General features: G+C 38.2%; 1 protein-coding gene across 5 annotated transcripts in view; it reads right to left on the reverse strand.

Annotated features, from left to right (window-relative positions):
- NCKAP5 (NCK associated protein 5) overlaps nucleotides 1-14,656 on the reverse strand; it is a 941,115-nt gene that overhangs the window by 431,020 nt on the left and 495,439 nt on the right. For all 5 annotated transcript variants that reach the window (XM_087856956.1, XM_087856989.1, XM_087856931.1 and 2 more), the window contains one exon: nucleotides 3,163-3,296. In XM_087856956.1, coding sequence (XP_087713082.1) covers nucleotides 3,163-3,296 — 134 coding nt within the window. The remainder of the gene's footprint in view (nucleotides 1-3,162; nucleotides 3,297-14,656) is intronic.

Genomic DNA, 14,656 nt, shown 5'->3' on the forward strand with positions numbered 1-14,656 from the left:
CCAGGTTCATCAGACAGTTATCAGAAAGATGCAACACGTGTCTACCTAGAGGCTCCTGTGAACTAGCAGTCTAGTACGTGACTTGAGAATCGAAAGTCCTAGGTTCTATTTACTCATTATCATTTAGACATGAAACCAGCATTCCTATGTCATGTACTGTGACATTCAGAAATGCCTTAACTTTGTAGACGTAAGTGACCTTGCAGAAGTAGGAATACTTCTGTGAATTGATCCTAGTCTGCACCATTTTGGACGATTGTCTATTATATCCTCCAGGGCCATCTAAGAAGGGGCGGATTCTAGTATAAATTTGTTACCAGAGACAATGTTTCTCTCCCTGAGGGGTAGTAGCCTTTGTCTAGGAATAACAATTACATAGGCTCTTGTACTTTCCTTTTAATCCTGGCTGCCAGGAATCTTAGAACTATGTCACATGCTCACTCTCAGAAAACACGGCAGGCCATGTAAGTACGATTACTTTCCACACTACCCTTTTGTGGTTTTTATTTTCTATTTTCATTTTATTAGTTGTATTGTAAAGCTACCTTTTATTGTAAGCCACTACACATCCTTTGAAAAGGTGGGTTACTAGCATTATTTTTCACAGCAACTCATTCCGTAAACAATACTCAAAGTAAGCCTACATCTCAGGGAGCATCATGTACAAAATAAACTCATTGGCCCAGGGAAATGTAGGAAATTGTGAATATAAAAGTTTTAAATTCAATACAAGTATTTGCAATATGGAAATTATTTATGTGAGCATTTAGAGGCGGACCATGTCCAAGGGTGAGGATCTATACAGATGTTCTATAATACGGAGAATTTTACAAAGACTTAAATTACAGTAACAGGATTGTTTAAATAAACAGAACTAGGCATATCTTACAAACCGAAGTTTAAAATGTGAAAGGCCATCAAAAATGGTGTAGTGGGCCTACTTAAATTATTGTGTATCTATCTTCCTTTAAAAGTTTTTATTTAAATTCCAGTTAATTAGCATCCACTGTAATATTAGTCTCAGGTGTACAGTACAGTGATCCCACTTCCATACATCACCCTGTGCTCATCACAACAAGTGCCCTCCTTAATCCCCATCACTTATTTCTCCCATCCTCCCCCCACTCACCTCCCCTCTGCTAACCATCAGTTTGTTCTCCACAGTTAAGAGTCTGTTTCTTGGTTCGCCTCTTTCTCTCACTCTTTTTTTCCCCCTTTGCTCACTTGTTTTGTTTCTTTTTGTTTCTTTTCTATTTAAATTTTACTGAATTAACATACAGTGAAATATTGGTTTTTGGAGTAGAATTCAGTAATTCATCACTTACAAATAACACCCAGTGCTCATCACAAAAAGTGCCCTCCTTAATACCCATCACCCATCTAGCCTATCCCCAACCCAGCTCCCTCTACCAACACTTAGTTTGTTCTCTAGCATTAAGAGACTCCAGTGGTTTATTTCCCTCTCTCTCTTTGTGTAATTATCTTATGATATATGCTCTTTCTTCCACCTTTGCTGATTTACATTAGCTGTCTGGCTATAACTGGACTTGAACTCTTCAGTTTCAATGAAGCTTTACATAAGGAAACTGATTATAGCAGGGGAAATGCAGTATGTAAAACCAACCACTATTTGTCCTACATATAATTATCTTCTCTTTCAGTCTAGGATATAGCCTTGGCTCTTGTGCAACTCAACTCTGTATGGGTGTCATTTGATTTATAGCAGATGACCTGGCATCGTATGAAAGTAATTTACTGTACCATGTGTCTCACGCCCTGTAAATCAATAGCTTAATACAGAGACATCTTAAATACATAGTGCAAAGATGGGGTGATCTACTTCTTCCTTTCCTAGATCATTAAAATGGCAAGTATTACAAAGCAGTTCTTGTTTTAGAGCTGCTTCAAAACTGGGGGGGGGTCCCTATCATTTCAAGTTGGGAGACATAGAGTGAGAGTTGCCATCAAACCAAATGAAAAATTGAGCACAAGGTTGTATAAGTAATAGCCTGGGAGGGGTGGGACACACATTTGTTTAAGTATCGATTGGTGCGTTTCTACAGCACCTGTGTACTATCATGTGCTCAGAGAGTGGAACAGGGTGTTAAATTATGACTCTGAATGCAGGACGGTCATCTATCCTTTCTACCCTGTTCCTCCAAGAAACCTCTAAACCAAAGTCACAAGCATTCATGGTATTAGTCACAATGAGATAAATTCGGTTTCTCCCTGTAACACATCCAAAGCTTAAGCCATCATTGTAAAAGGTTCATAATGACGAAGCCATATAATCCGTTGCTGATTACGTCCAAATCCCAGTGGTAAATTAAAGACAAGATCCATATAGATTGTTCAGAAAAATTTTAGGCAACTTCTCAAACTTGATTCAGCCTGGGACAATCTCATGAGGGAGAAACAAACAAACAAAAAACCTAAAAATTAATTTCCTGATTTTCCAAATGGTGAAGTGAAATACAGAAATGAAAGTAAATTGTCCTTCTCAGAATTCCCATATCTGGTCCCAGGACTGGAATAGCACAAGTTTGTGGTTTTTTTCCATGGAACTGAAAGTAATAGGTTGAAACTTCACCTGGCCCACAGTAACTGTAACTGGAAGCTGAAAGAGTCTGACTGTGTGGGAATTAAATTTAGGAGTTACTTTTCAGAATGCTCCTTTCAAATTCAAGTTCAGTCTTTTCAAAGGAAAGAAACTCACTGATTTTGATTTTTTTTAAACTATTGGTAAATGTTTCCTCTAAGTAAGCAAGAGCTTACTGAATGATTAGATTCACATTCTCTGTCTTCCTTAAAATAGAATTATGATGACCGGGAAAATTTCATCCTCCTGGCTGGCCTTTCACAGGACATTCCAATAGGCCACACAGCCACCACATCTTCCTGGAAAAATCCCTTAGATAGCCATGAAGGAAGAAAAGACAACTAGATCCAATAAAGCCAGGAATACTCGAGGTGCAAATAGCAAGTTTCAACAAATTGGCCCAAATGCCATGTGATGGCGTGGCCAGAGGAGAAGGTCTAAGCTGTAGGTAAATTAGCTCCCCAAATTCAACAGAAGCTTTCACCATGGAAATTCAGGCACAGAAGCTATTGGTGCAGGAAGAGATGCCCCTCCTGAAGCAAGAAGCTCAGTTCAGAACATACCTGGAGAACTGCTGTTGGAGGCCTCGCATCTGAATTCGGTTGCGCTCAGACTCCAGTGTCACCTCCTGCAATCGCTTCTCACTCTGAAGACGTAAGTGTCTCTCCTCTTCCAATTCATGCATCAGCTTCTCATGCTATAAAAGGCACAAAGGGAATGACTTTTAAGGAGGTGTTTCTCAATTACTATGAGAAAAAAAATAATTAGTAATAGCTGTCAGTTACTAAGTGCTAATGTGGACTTTATATATAAATTAATTTCATCCTCATTACCACCCCACGAAGTAGGTTCTATTATTAACCTCTTATTACAGACAAGAAAACTAAGGATCAGAGGCATCTAAGTAATTTGTCATAAAACCCAGAAGGTAACAGTTTTCAATCCTGGCTGATATGTCTCTAATGCTTGCATAATTTTCACTAGACCAGGTGGCTTCTTGTGCAGATATGAAGATCTATGACCCAGTAAAACTACCAAATGTATTATAATTCGAGTAATGATGAGTAAGATCATTAGTGCCTGCTCAGAATTATTTCATCTCTTCAATCTCTAGTCTACGCTTTTAAAAGAACATAAGTGATTTTTGTACAAGGACCTGTAATTTCAACTTAATTAGGCCATGGAGCTGATGAGAATAAGGTTAAATATTTTGTTTTTATTTGTCCAGTTAGGTTTTCACAAATAAAAAATAGGCTAAACCACCCACTTTCTTTATTATCCCAGAAAACTAGCTCATTCACAAATAGGAATCAGTGTTTCAAAGGACTGGATGACCCAGAATAGATCGTTCACCAAAACTCATTCCTGGAACCAGTCAGAAGCATGCAACTCGAATCCTCCTGACATTACTGACTCACCCATGCTAATGTCTATTTGTTTTGGTTTTTGTTTTGTTGCTGCTGCTATTTTTTTTTTTTTAGCATGTCATGCTATTATGGTTATGGTTGTTACTAATGTGAGCACTTTGCATTCAGAATAGATATTCTGTGATGAAAACCAAAGAACTACTCAATGCCTGACTAGGAGGGACCCACATTCTTACACGGAAGAAGGGAAGCAGAGACTGCAGACTGCATGATGACTCTGAACCATGGATTACCCAGGATGAAATGCTATCCACTGCATGTGGCATATTCACTGGAAGTGATAGGAGAGATGGATTTTCTCCACCTCTAACTTATGGGGGAAAGGTTCTCCTGAGGATCATGAAGGAAACAGTAGACCATAATTTGGAAGTAAATCAAGATCCTCTAAAAATACTTCTATATTCCCGTGCCTATGCACCCTTGCTCATGCTCTTCCTCCTGCTTAACAAGCCCTCTGAGGTCTATTTAAAGCCTAGGGACACTGCAGGCTTGGCTTTGAGCCATCTCTCTAGAAATTCCCCACATCACTTCATTGTTCTCTCCCTTCCTTGATTTCCACAGCACCTATGCTCTTTACCATCCTATACGCTCTTCTGTTATTATTTTTCATGTGCATTTATTATGATTCTCCACCTACATAAACATCTGTTTGATATTAGGACTATGTCTAATGTGTATATGTATTTTTTGTATTTAGCATACTGGAAATATAGTTGCTTATTGATTCTGGAGCTGGCCGTTAGCTAAGTCAGGCCTGTACCTTCTGTCCCAAACTCTTTCATGGTCCATTTTTCACCCCCATACAATCAGTTACTTCTATCAGATTCAGAAAAAGTAAAATCAAAATCAAATTTTTATTCTGTCATGTTCCAGTAGCTTTAGAAAAGAAGAAAAATGTGGTTTTGAAGGAAAAACATGCTAATCAAAGTCAAATTTTTGTAGAAATAGAATGGCAAATTTTATATGACATATATTTTATTATTTATTTTATTTTAATTATTTCATTATTTATATTTTATTACATATGTTTTAAAACAATAAAAAGATAAAAATAAAATCTACTCTGTTATTACATGTAATTAACACTCATCTGTGTATAAACTCATTGGACTCGAAGGAACATGGTCAAGTCACTTTTATTACAGAATTTGGAAGACTGTGCTTTGACTCCCAAAACCAGAAAAACAAATGGTGTACATTAAATAGTTAAAAACCACAGTGTATGAAAAAGGTGAAGTTTTGCAGAGAAGATAGCATCCATTTTCCTTCACAAGTGAAGAATGTCACATAGATTCACTGTCATATTGAAGAATTCCCCAAAATCTAATAAGGGAGCACATTTTCCATATGAATAAACTTTTCTGTTCAATTTGTTAATGCCTTTTCAAATACAAAGAAAATGACACCCTTACAACACAGAGAAAGTTCCAGGGGATTCAAAGACTAATGAGGCAAAAGTTGTTTACTAAAATATATTCCCTTTAAATGATGTGCATTTCAATTAAACCATCGAAGCTTAACAATCAGCCATATCTACTTTCCAAAACTAGGGAAAATTTTTTTTTTACTCAAATTATAAAACATGGATAAAAGTAACAAAATAATATCAATGGATTGGCCAGATTTTTTTTTTTTGTAATAGCTCTATCCTAGATATAAACTAATTTGTCCCCAAAGTAATTTTGATTTTTTCCCCACAGGTTTGCTCTATATCTTTACAGCACAGAGAGTGAAAGGGAGCGAGGGATGCAGAAGAGTTGAGTGTTATTTATACAGTGCTGCTGGGAACTGAAGAGCAGTAAGTAAAAAACAATGTCACAGAAATCTGGGCTGCAGACCTGATGAGGCCAAATTTCTGTGACATCTCTTTCTATTGAATCCCTGGGCTGGATTGGCTTTAAGAAGCCATCTTAAGAAAGCTCTGAGAGTGTTTTTCTAAATTCACTCGGGACCACATTTGTATTTCTCCCAGTTTCATTTAGCAAGTTCACCTTTTCCCCTTCTCCTCATTGGCTTCTCCTACCATCGTACACAAACTGCTATACCAGGAACACAAACACTGGCTCCTGGGCTGAATCTACATGATGTGAGACATGTGTTCACGGGACACTTCACCACCCTTCCTTTTAGGGTCATGGGCTTTCCTCTCATTCAAAAAGAGGGTTTGCATAGTTCTCTCAACAAAAGCTGGCTCTGAGTGGGTGAACTTCCAACCCTTTGTTCTTCTTTAGTTGATATCTCTACCTCTGAAATAAGTTCTACGTGAAAAATCTCGAGTTGGAGAGCACTTCACGGTTGACGGAATGTTTCCACCTTCATTGCTTCATCTAGCTCTCAGGACAACTTGGCAAAGCTGGTTGTTAACAACTTCATTTAAAGATAAAGTAAATGGTGTAAAGAGAGGGAAGGCACTTGCTCGGGGTTTCACTGTTAGAAATGACAGCCCTGGGACCAGAGCCAAGTTTTTCTGACCCCAGTCCCACCTCCCACTCCCATCTTTTTTTCTTCTTACAATAGTCAGTTCTGCTCTAACATTTATTTTGTAATCTTTTTGTCCTTTATTTTTATATTTGACATATAACATATTAGCTTCAGGTGTACAACATAATGATTCAATATTTGTATACACAAATACAAATATAATCACAAGAAACCTAGTTATCATCTATCATAATACATAATCACAAGGTTTTTTTTTTATTCTCTTGTGATGAGACCATCTAAGATTTACTCACTTAGCAACTTTCAAATGTGTAATAGGATATTGTTAACTATGGTCACCGTGCTGTACATCATACTCTCATGACTTCTTTTATGACTGTAAGTATGTACTTTTTGACCTCTTTCACCCCTTTTGCCCACCACCCACTGCTCCTCCATCTCTGACAACCACCAATCTGTTCTGTGAGACTCTGTTTGTTTTTTGTTGTTGCTGTTGTTTGTTTTGTTTTTACATTCCATATATAAGTGAGAGCATATGGCATTTGTCTTTCTGTGCCTGACTTATCTTACTTAGCTTAGTGCCCTCACAGACTATCCATGTTGTTGCAAATGGCAAGAATCCATTTTTTTACGTGGCTGAGTAGTATTCCAATGTGTATGAGTGTGTGTGTGTGTGTGTGTGTGTGTGTGTGTGTACCTACCACAACTTCTTCATCTATCCATCCACCCATCCTGGACACTTAGGTTGTTTCCATATCTTGGCTATTGTAAATAATGCTGCAATAAACATGGGGGTACCTATATATTATTTGAATTAATATTTTCCTTTTCTTCAGATAAATATCCAGAAGTGGATTGCTGGATCATATGATACTTTTATTTTTAATTTTTCAGGACCTTCCATACAGTTTTCCATAGTGGCTGCACCAATTCACATCCCTACCAACTGTGCACAAGGGTTCCCTTTTCTTGATATCCTCACCAACACTTGTCTGTCCGTCTGTCCTCCCTCCCTCCCTCCCCTTTCTTTCTTCCTTCCTTCTTTCCTTCCTTCCTTCCTTCCTTCCCCTCTCTCTCTCTCTCTCTCTCTCTCTCTCCTTTCTTCCTTCTTTCTGATAAAAGCCATTCTAACAGGTATGCCGTGATACCTCTTTGTGGTTCTGATTTCCATTTCTCTGATGATTGGTCATATTGAACATTTTTTCATGTATCTGTTGGCCACCTGAAAGTCTCCTTTGGAAAAATGTCTATTCAGATCTGCCAATTTTTAAATCAGATTGCTTTGTTTTTGGTTATTGTATTATAGTTCTGTATATATTTTGAATATTAACTTCTGATGGGATATATGATTTGTAAATTGTTCTCACATTCAATGCATGGCCTTTTCATTTCATTGATGATTTCCTTTGCTACGCAGAAGCTGATTTCAGTTTGATCTCACTTGTTTACTTTTGTTTTTGGAGTCAGATCCAAAAAATCATCACCAAGACCAATGTCAAGTATCTTACTGCCCAGTTTTCCTTTCAGGGGTTTTATGTTTCAGGTCTTACATTCAAGTTTTTAAACCAATTTGAGTTAATTTTTGTGTATGGTGTAAGATAGTAGTCTAGTTTCAGTCTTTTGCATGTGGTTGTACAGTGTTCCCAACACCATTTATTGAAGAGACTGTCTTTTCCATATCATGTATTCTGGCCTCCTTTGTCATAAATTAATTGACTATATTAATGGTGGGTTTATTTCTGGGCTTTCTATTCTGTTCCATTGATTTTTGTGTTTGTTTTTTATGCCAATAAAGTACTGTTTTGATTATGATAGCTTTGTAATAGAGTGTGAAATCAGGGAGCATGATGCCTCCATCTTTGTTCTTTCTCAAGATTGTTTTGGCTTTTAGAGATCTTTTGTGATTCCATACACATTTTAGGATTTTTTTTTCTATTTCTGTGAAAAATGTCAATGGAATTTTGATAAGGATTGCACTGAATCTGTATATTGCTTTGGGTAGTATGGACGTTTTAACAGTATTAATTCTTCCAATCCATAAGCATGGGATATCTTTCCATTTATTTATGTCTTCTTCAGTTTCTTTCATTAATGTCTTACAGTTTTGAGACCCAGGTCTTCTACCTCCTTGGTTAAATTTATTACTAGTATTTTATTCTTTTTGATGCAAGACCATGAATTATTTTTGGCCCTTCTCCAGCTTCATTGCCTGGTTCCTCTTCTTGTTTCCAGTCTTCACCAGTTAACATTTCCTAGCATTCTGGCCCAGTTTTATTCTCTTCTAACTCAAAGCATCCCCCTCCCTTGGGCACATCACCTAGACTGGGGACTTAAGCCCTGAGAGCATTCCAATTCTTTTAAAGATTTTATTTATTTGAGAGAAAGCATGATACAGAGAGAGAGACAGAGAGCACACAAGCCGGGGGGAAGGGCAGAGGGAGAGGGAGAAGCAGGCTCCTCATTGAGCAGGGAGTCTGACATGGAACTCGATCCCAGGACGTGAGATCATGACCCAAGACAAAGGCAGATGCTTAACCAACTGAGCCACCCACATGCCCTCTGAGAGCACTTCAATAGGCCTCTATGGGTGTGGCAGACCAGGAACCTGTCCCTTAGACCAAAGCTCTTGGACACGCAAATACACCTACTCACAGAGTGAGGTGGTGTTTTCAGCCCGCTATCTGTATACTGCCCTAGGGTTGGCAGTTTGTCAAGGACTATCTTTCCAATAGTTTCCCACCATATCCAGGAACACAAGCCACTTTAGCCTCGAGATCCATGAGCTCAGTGGGTCCCCTGGTGGCAGCCACAAAAACTGGGGTATCAGATGTAAACAAACCAGGGCACCAGATATACGTAAAAGCTCCCCTCTGGGATATAATGCCACTGGAGACTGGCAGAGGGGGCATGAAGATGGCACCTCCCAAAAGAAAAAATAGAAAATAAAAAGATGGTAGCCCAGGCTTTAATGAGGCAGAGGGAGAGCACAGGATGGATGGCATCTGCCAGTGCCTCCATGCCCTGGAGAGAATGCCAAAAGGCACCTGCCCCTCCAATGGATGCTTGAAGATTAGCAAATCAATCTTCTTCACATATAGTTTGGGTGCCTTCCAAACTGCTATTTCTGAGCTGGGCCCTGGGGCGAGCAAGTCTGCACTTAAACATTTTAAGAGCTGTTTCTCAGTTCACGATAGCCCTTTAGGCCTCATGGATACAAGCCCTGGTGGCTCGTCTCTCAAATATTGGTCTTAAGAGTTAGAGTGACTGATATAATCTACAAACCCTTCACTTCTCAAGGAGAAGCTTCAGATTTTTGAGTTCCCTCCTGAGCTGGGGGAGGGGTTTGTGGTGAGACCACATCTCAGCTTCTCCGAACCTCTAAATGCAGTCCTTTCTCATCTGATGACAAGGAGGTGTGCAGCGAGTGTACAGAGAGAAGTTTCCCATATGCAGTTGTAGATTTAGTGTGTCTGTTGGAGGAGATGAGCTTAGGATCTTCCTGCATCACCATGTGGACTGCCTCCTAACACTTATTTTAAGAGCATAATTTGTTTTAAGGCAATGGCTGTGTTTGGGGCCAATTTGAGTGTGACCCAAATCTCACACTTTCTTATGCCTGATTTCAGTCACGAGAAACACGAAGTGAACACAGAAAACTGCACCCCACTGAAACTAAGGTAAAAATACACAAATCACACCCATTTAAGATTGATGGGCCAGTGCCCTCAGTTACTGTGCCTGTTAAGAGCTACCCCACCCACATCTGGTGGCACAACTTGCCCTCTGATTTCAGGCAGCTTTCCTTTCGTCACTTGACAATAACTCACAAGGTGCAGCCCTTCCACTGACCCCTTCCACAAGCAAACTGCCTGTCTTTTTCAAGGTGAAATGCCATATTTATTGTATTATTTATTTCTTAACCATTTAACACAAGTAAAACTTAGCTGTCATTTTTATTAGGTTCCTGGGTTTTTTTTTAAATGTGTCACTGATCAAGTTTCTGAGTCTTGTGCCCCTACTTCCATTTTTCCCACAAGCCCTGTGCAATGATTTTTCAGATGCAGTGGTTGCATTATAGCGGTGCTGACTGTACATGTCAGTGGAAAAAAAGAAATCTGAATTAAGAGTCAAGTTTCCAGGTCCTTTTCCTATTTGCGCACAAGCAAAGAGTTGGGCCTTTGACAAAATAATCAAACACACAAACAAAAAAAAGAAAGGTGTATTATGTCCAAGTCGCTGTTCTACCAAATGATCTTGTCTCTATGACAGGGCCTTAACACAGACCTTAAACTTCCTCAAAGTTCATTACTATCCTCTGATTAAACCTCTGGGGATGAAAACTCCACAATTTCCCTAGGTAATCCATTTAGTTTTCTTAAACTTCTCTCCTGATAATTTCCTAAGACTTACTTAGATTGTTTCAAGTATCCAAAAGCCATTTTTATCTGCATGTTCTCAGAAAATGGAGAAAAACCTATATATTCCAATAAATATAAAAAAGAGCTTGGAAAAAGAGCTATGTATATACCACGTGGATTTATTCATTCCACTCAGACCACAAATGCTTACTGAGCAGCTACTATGTGCCAGACACTGGACCAGAGCAGGAGACCAGCAAGGAGTCAAATAGACATGGTTCCTGACAGTAGCCAACTTACACACAGTGAAGAGGGAAGGTGCCAAATGAATTATCATACAGATAAATGTATCAGTATAAACTGATGGATAATGAAGGATTTGCTGAAAGATAATAGCAAGAGGAACTAATTTTGTTTGGTCGTTTAAGGGAAGGCTTCTCTGAGGAATTAACGTTCAAAATGAGACCTCTGTGATGACTGGGAGTCACCAGGTGAAGAGAAGGGACCAGCACTCTAGGTGGAGTGATTAGCAAATGGGAAGTTCTTGAGTCACAGGAAGAAAGAAGAGCAGCCCAGTGTGCCTGGAGCCTGGTGAACAAGGGGACGGGAGCGGCATATGATACAGGTAGAAAGAGAAAGACACAGGCCATGGGGGAGCATGAGGGTCATATTAAGGATGTACAATTGCATCCTGAGTAAAACAGCAACTCATTGCGAAGGTTTAATCAAGGGAGTGATAAGATCTGGTAAAGATTTTGCAAAGATCATTGACCAGAGAAAGAAATGAATTAAGAGTCTAAATAACAGAATGGGAAAATATTTAAATAGAGAATGGTGAATGCTACCAGCTTCTGGTTTAGATTTCATCTGCTACTCAAGTGGTTTTGGACAAGCCACTTAAAGCTTAACTGTTTTAAGCTAGTTTCCTCTGTATATCAGGGAGAGTAAAACTGCCCAAGCCAATTTTACAGGATCACTGTGAGGAATGAGCAAAATAATGTATGGTAAAGCACTACAAAGACTTGAAAGTACCAAATAAAAATAAGACATGGATAACTGGAATTATATAACTTATATCATCTAATGTAGTTCAGTTACTTTTGATAAATTCTACAAGAAATTTAGGTTTTAATAATCATTACATATTAAATAAACATTATAGTTACAGATTTCTTTTAAAAATCTCAAAAATGTGCATTTGGGTAGATCAAACTTTAATACATTTTAATGTAAGAGCTGAAAGATTAATCACAGATATCATCTAGAATGCAGATAACACTGTATTAGACACCCCTAAAAAACATTATTTTTTAAATCTTACCCTCTCGTCTGATTTTAAACAGATGGCTTGATCTGTAGGGTGCCAAAACTCCAGGGGTTAATACTAAGATATTAACACTGAATTTCAAATACAGAAAGTCAATAAATATTTCTATCCTAGGTCTAATTATGTTTGGTGAGTCTAGCTACATCAGTATACCACTGGCAAAGTCAGTTACATAAAATTCAAAGAATTTGGAAAAGAAAGAAGAATTTTGTTTACTTGCTGTGAAAGTTCTAGTGCCACTATGCATGGTCATGTGTCAAGTGAAACATCTGCTCTAACAAGAGAGGTGCCTCCCACATATGCTCTAAGCATCTGTGTAAGTCCTGCTTAGCAAGTGACAGGGGGCATCAACTCATCCAGAGGTATTCTACACCGACTTGATGTAAAAGAGAGACACAATAATATACAGTAAGGTGTTCACTCTACATGTCCATTTCAAAAGATTTCCCCAAATGTGTCCAAGTTATAATGCTCTTCTTAAATATTTTACGAGCCAAGAACCCTGTGAAAAAATACTAATACTCTTAGATAATAAAAGGATCTAAAAGTTAGTCAGAAATGAACAGAGGCCATTAAAGAAGGTCATGGGGACTAAATGATATTCCTGGGTATTGATGAAAAAAATATATGAACTCATTCAAGAAATGTGGAATCTGGCAAACAAGCCACCATGGAGGTTTTTAAATTAGACTATTAGAAAAGATAAGTACATTTGATTTAGTGATACAAACATAAAGCATGGTATTAAGACTCAATAGTCAATTCAGAACTTGAAGATCTGCTTAGATTTGCTTATTAGTTGGTGTCCAGACAGCTACAGATACTGCCATGTGTTCACCAATCAACATCTAATATATACTGAAACATTTTAAGATTATTCAGAGACCCAGAATAACCATTCTAACTCTCTTGCTACCTATTGAGAATCTAAAATTGGCAAGTGATTTTTTTTTCTTCAGAGGTCCATAAACCAAACACACATCAGCAACAAAATTAAACTGTTATGTTTTCATGCAAACTAGTTTTTAATGGAAAAACTATATTAACCAATTGATGTCAAACCAGTGTAAAATGGGATCGAAATTAAGCTATAGTTATCACATCTAACTGTAGTCTCATTTTTGCTTTTTACACAAATTGCAATATATTTTCCCCGTAAGGCTCCCTGAATTCAATATCCCCATTAGTTATGAAAGATTCAGTTATCCCAGAAGCAGAAAAACAGATAAGGAACCTAAGAATTGATTTTTTTTTAGAGCCCACACTGTTGGCTGTAACAGAAGAATCAGAATCAGATTTTGAGACGCTGGGATAGAAGCAGCCCAATATACATCCGCAGTGCTGATAACATCTCCTAAGAGAGACAAAGCTTTTATTCTAACAAAAAAAGATAGAAAGCTTGGTTTAAAAAAAAAAGTGAGAGGAGGGAGAAAATGGTGAGTGAGAGAAATAAAAAAGAGGGTGGGGGGAGAAGGGGAAGAAATTTCAAGGGTAAAGAAGACAGATGGGCACTTAGGAGGATCTTAAAAATGTCCTCAGTGCTACACGGGAGTTCTAAAAGAGAAGTGCCACAGGTGAATCACTCCATAAGATTACATTTTCTTAGGCAAAAATTATGTATATGCATATGTTCATTACTTAGCAAAGGATACAGATGTGAACTTTATGGGAGGAGTATTTTCAGGGTGGGTTGTGTAGAAAAGCATGATAAAATGAAGGCTTGGCACATCAAGATTGGTATGGATTATAAAGGCATGTTGGAACAAATTGTAAGAAATTATGGTATCCTGTATACAAAGAGAGAAAATGAAGTTGTCCTTTGCTTGTAGTCAATGATCTTTATTATTTCTCAACTAGAGCTACAAGTGAAGAATAATAGAGTAATACTGCATTCACAATATAAAGTAATGCAGTTTTGATTTTATTATCATACAGCTGAAAAAAAATTGGACAGAAAGTTATACATTGATTCATTTCCCATGTTTTTTATCACTTTAAGTGTCTTGATTTTCACCATGATGATTCCTGTGATAGAGTAAGCACAAGGCTGGTAGTCTGGGTTATTATCTTTTTGGTTCTTTTATTAACTGGCTATGTAACTGTGAGAAGTACAATTATCCTCTTTGGACCTCCTTTTAAAATGCTATGGTCCCTTTCAACTTTCACATTTTATATACCCATGAAATTAGCCATAAGCACAGTGATGGGGTTTAGGACACCTTACTCCAAAATACGGCACCCTGCCATATTGAATATCTTTTTTTTTTTTTTTTTAAGATTTTATTTATTTATTCGACAGAGATAGAGACAGCCAGCGAGAGAGGGAACACAAGCAGGGGGAGTGGGAGAGGAAGAAGCAGGCTCATAGCGGAGGAGCCTGATGTGGGGCTCGATCCCAGAACGCCAGGATCACGCCCTGAGCCGAAGGCAGACGCTTAACCGCTGTGCCACCCAGGCACCCCCCATATTGAATATCTTAAGCTGAAGGAGTTAGAGAGAATGT

The sequence above is a fragment of the Ursus americanus genome, chromosome 1, assembly GCF_024610735.1.
Source record: "Ursus americanus isolate L20-20 chromosome 1, mUrsAme1.1.p, whole genome shotgun sequence".
NCBI classification, from domain to species: Eukaryota; Metazoa; Chordata; class Mammalia; order Carnivora; family Ursidae; genus Ursus; species Ursus americanus.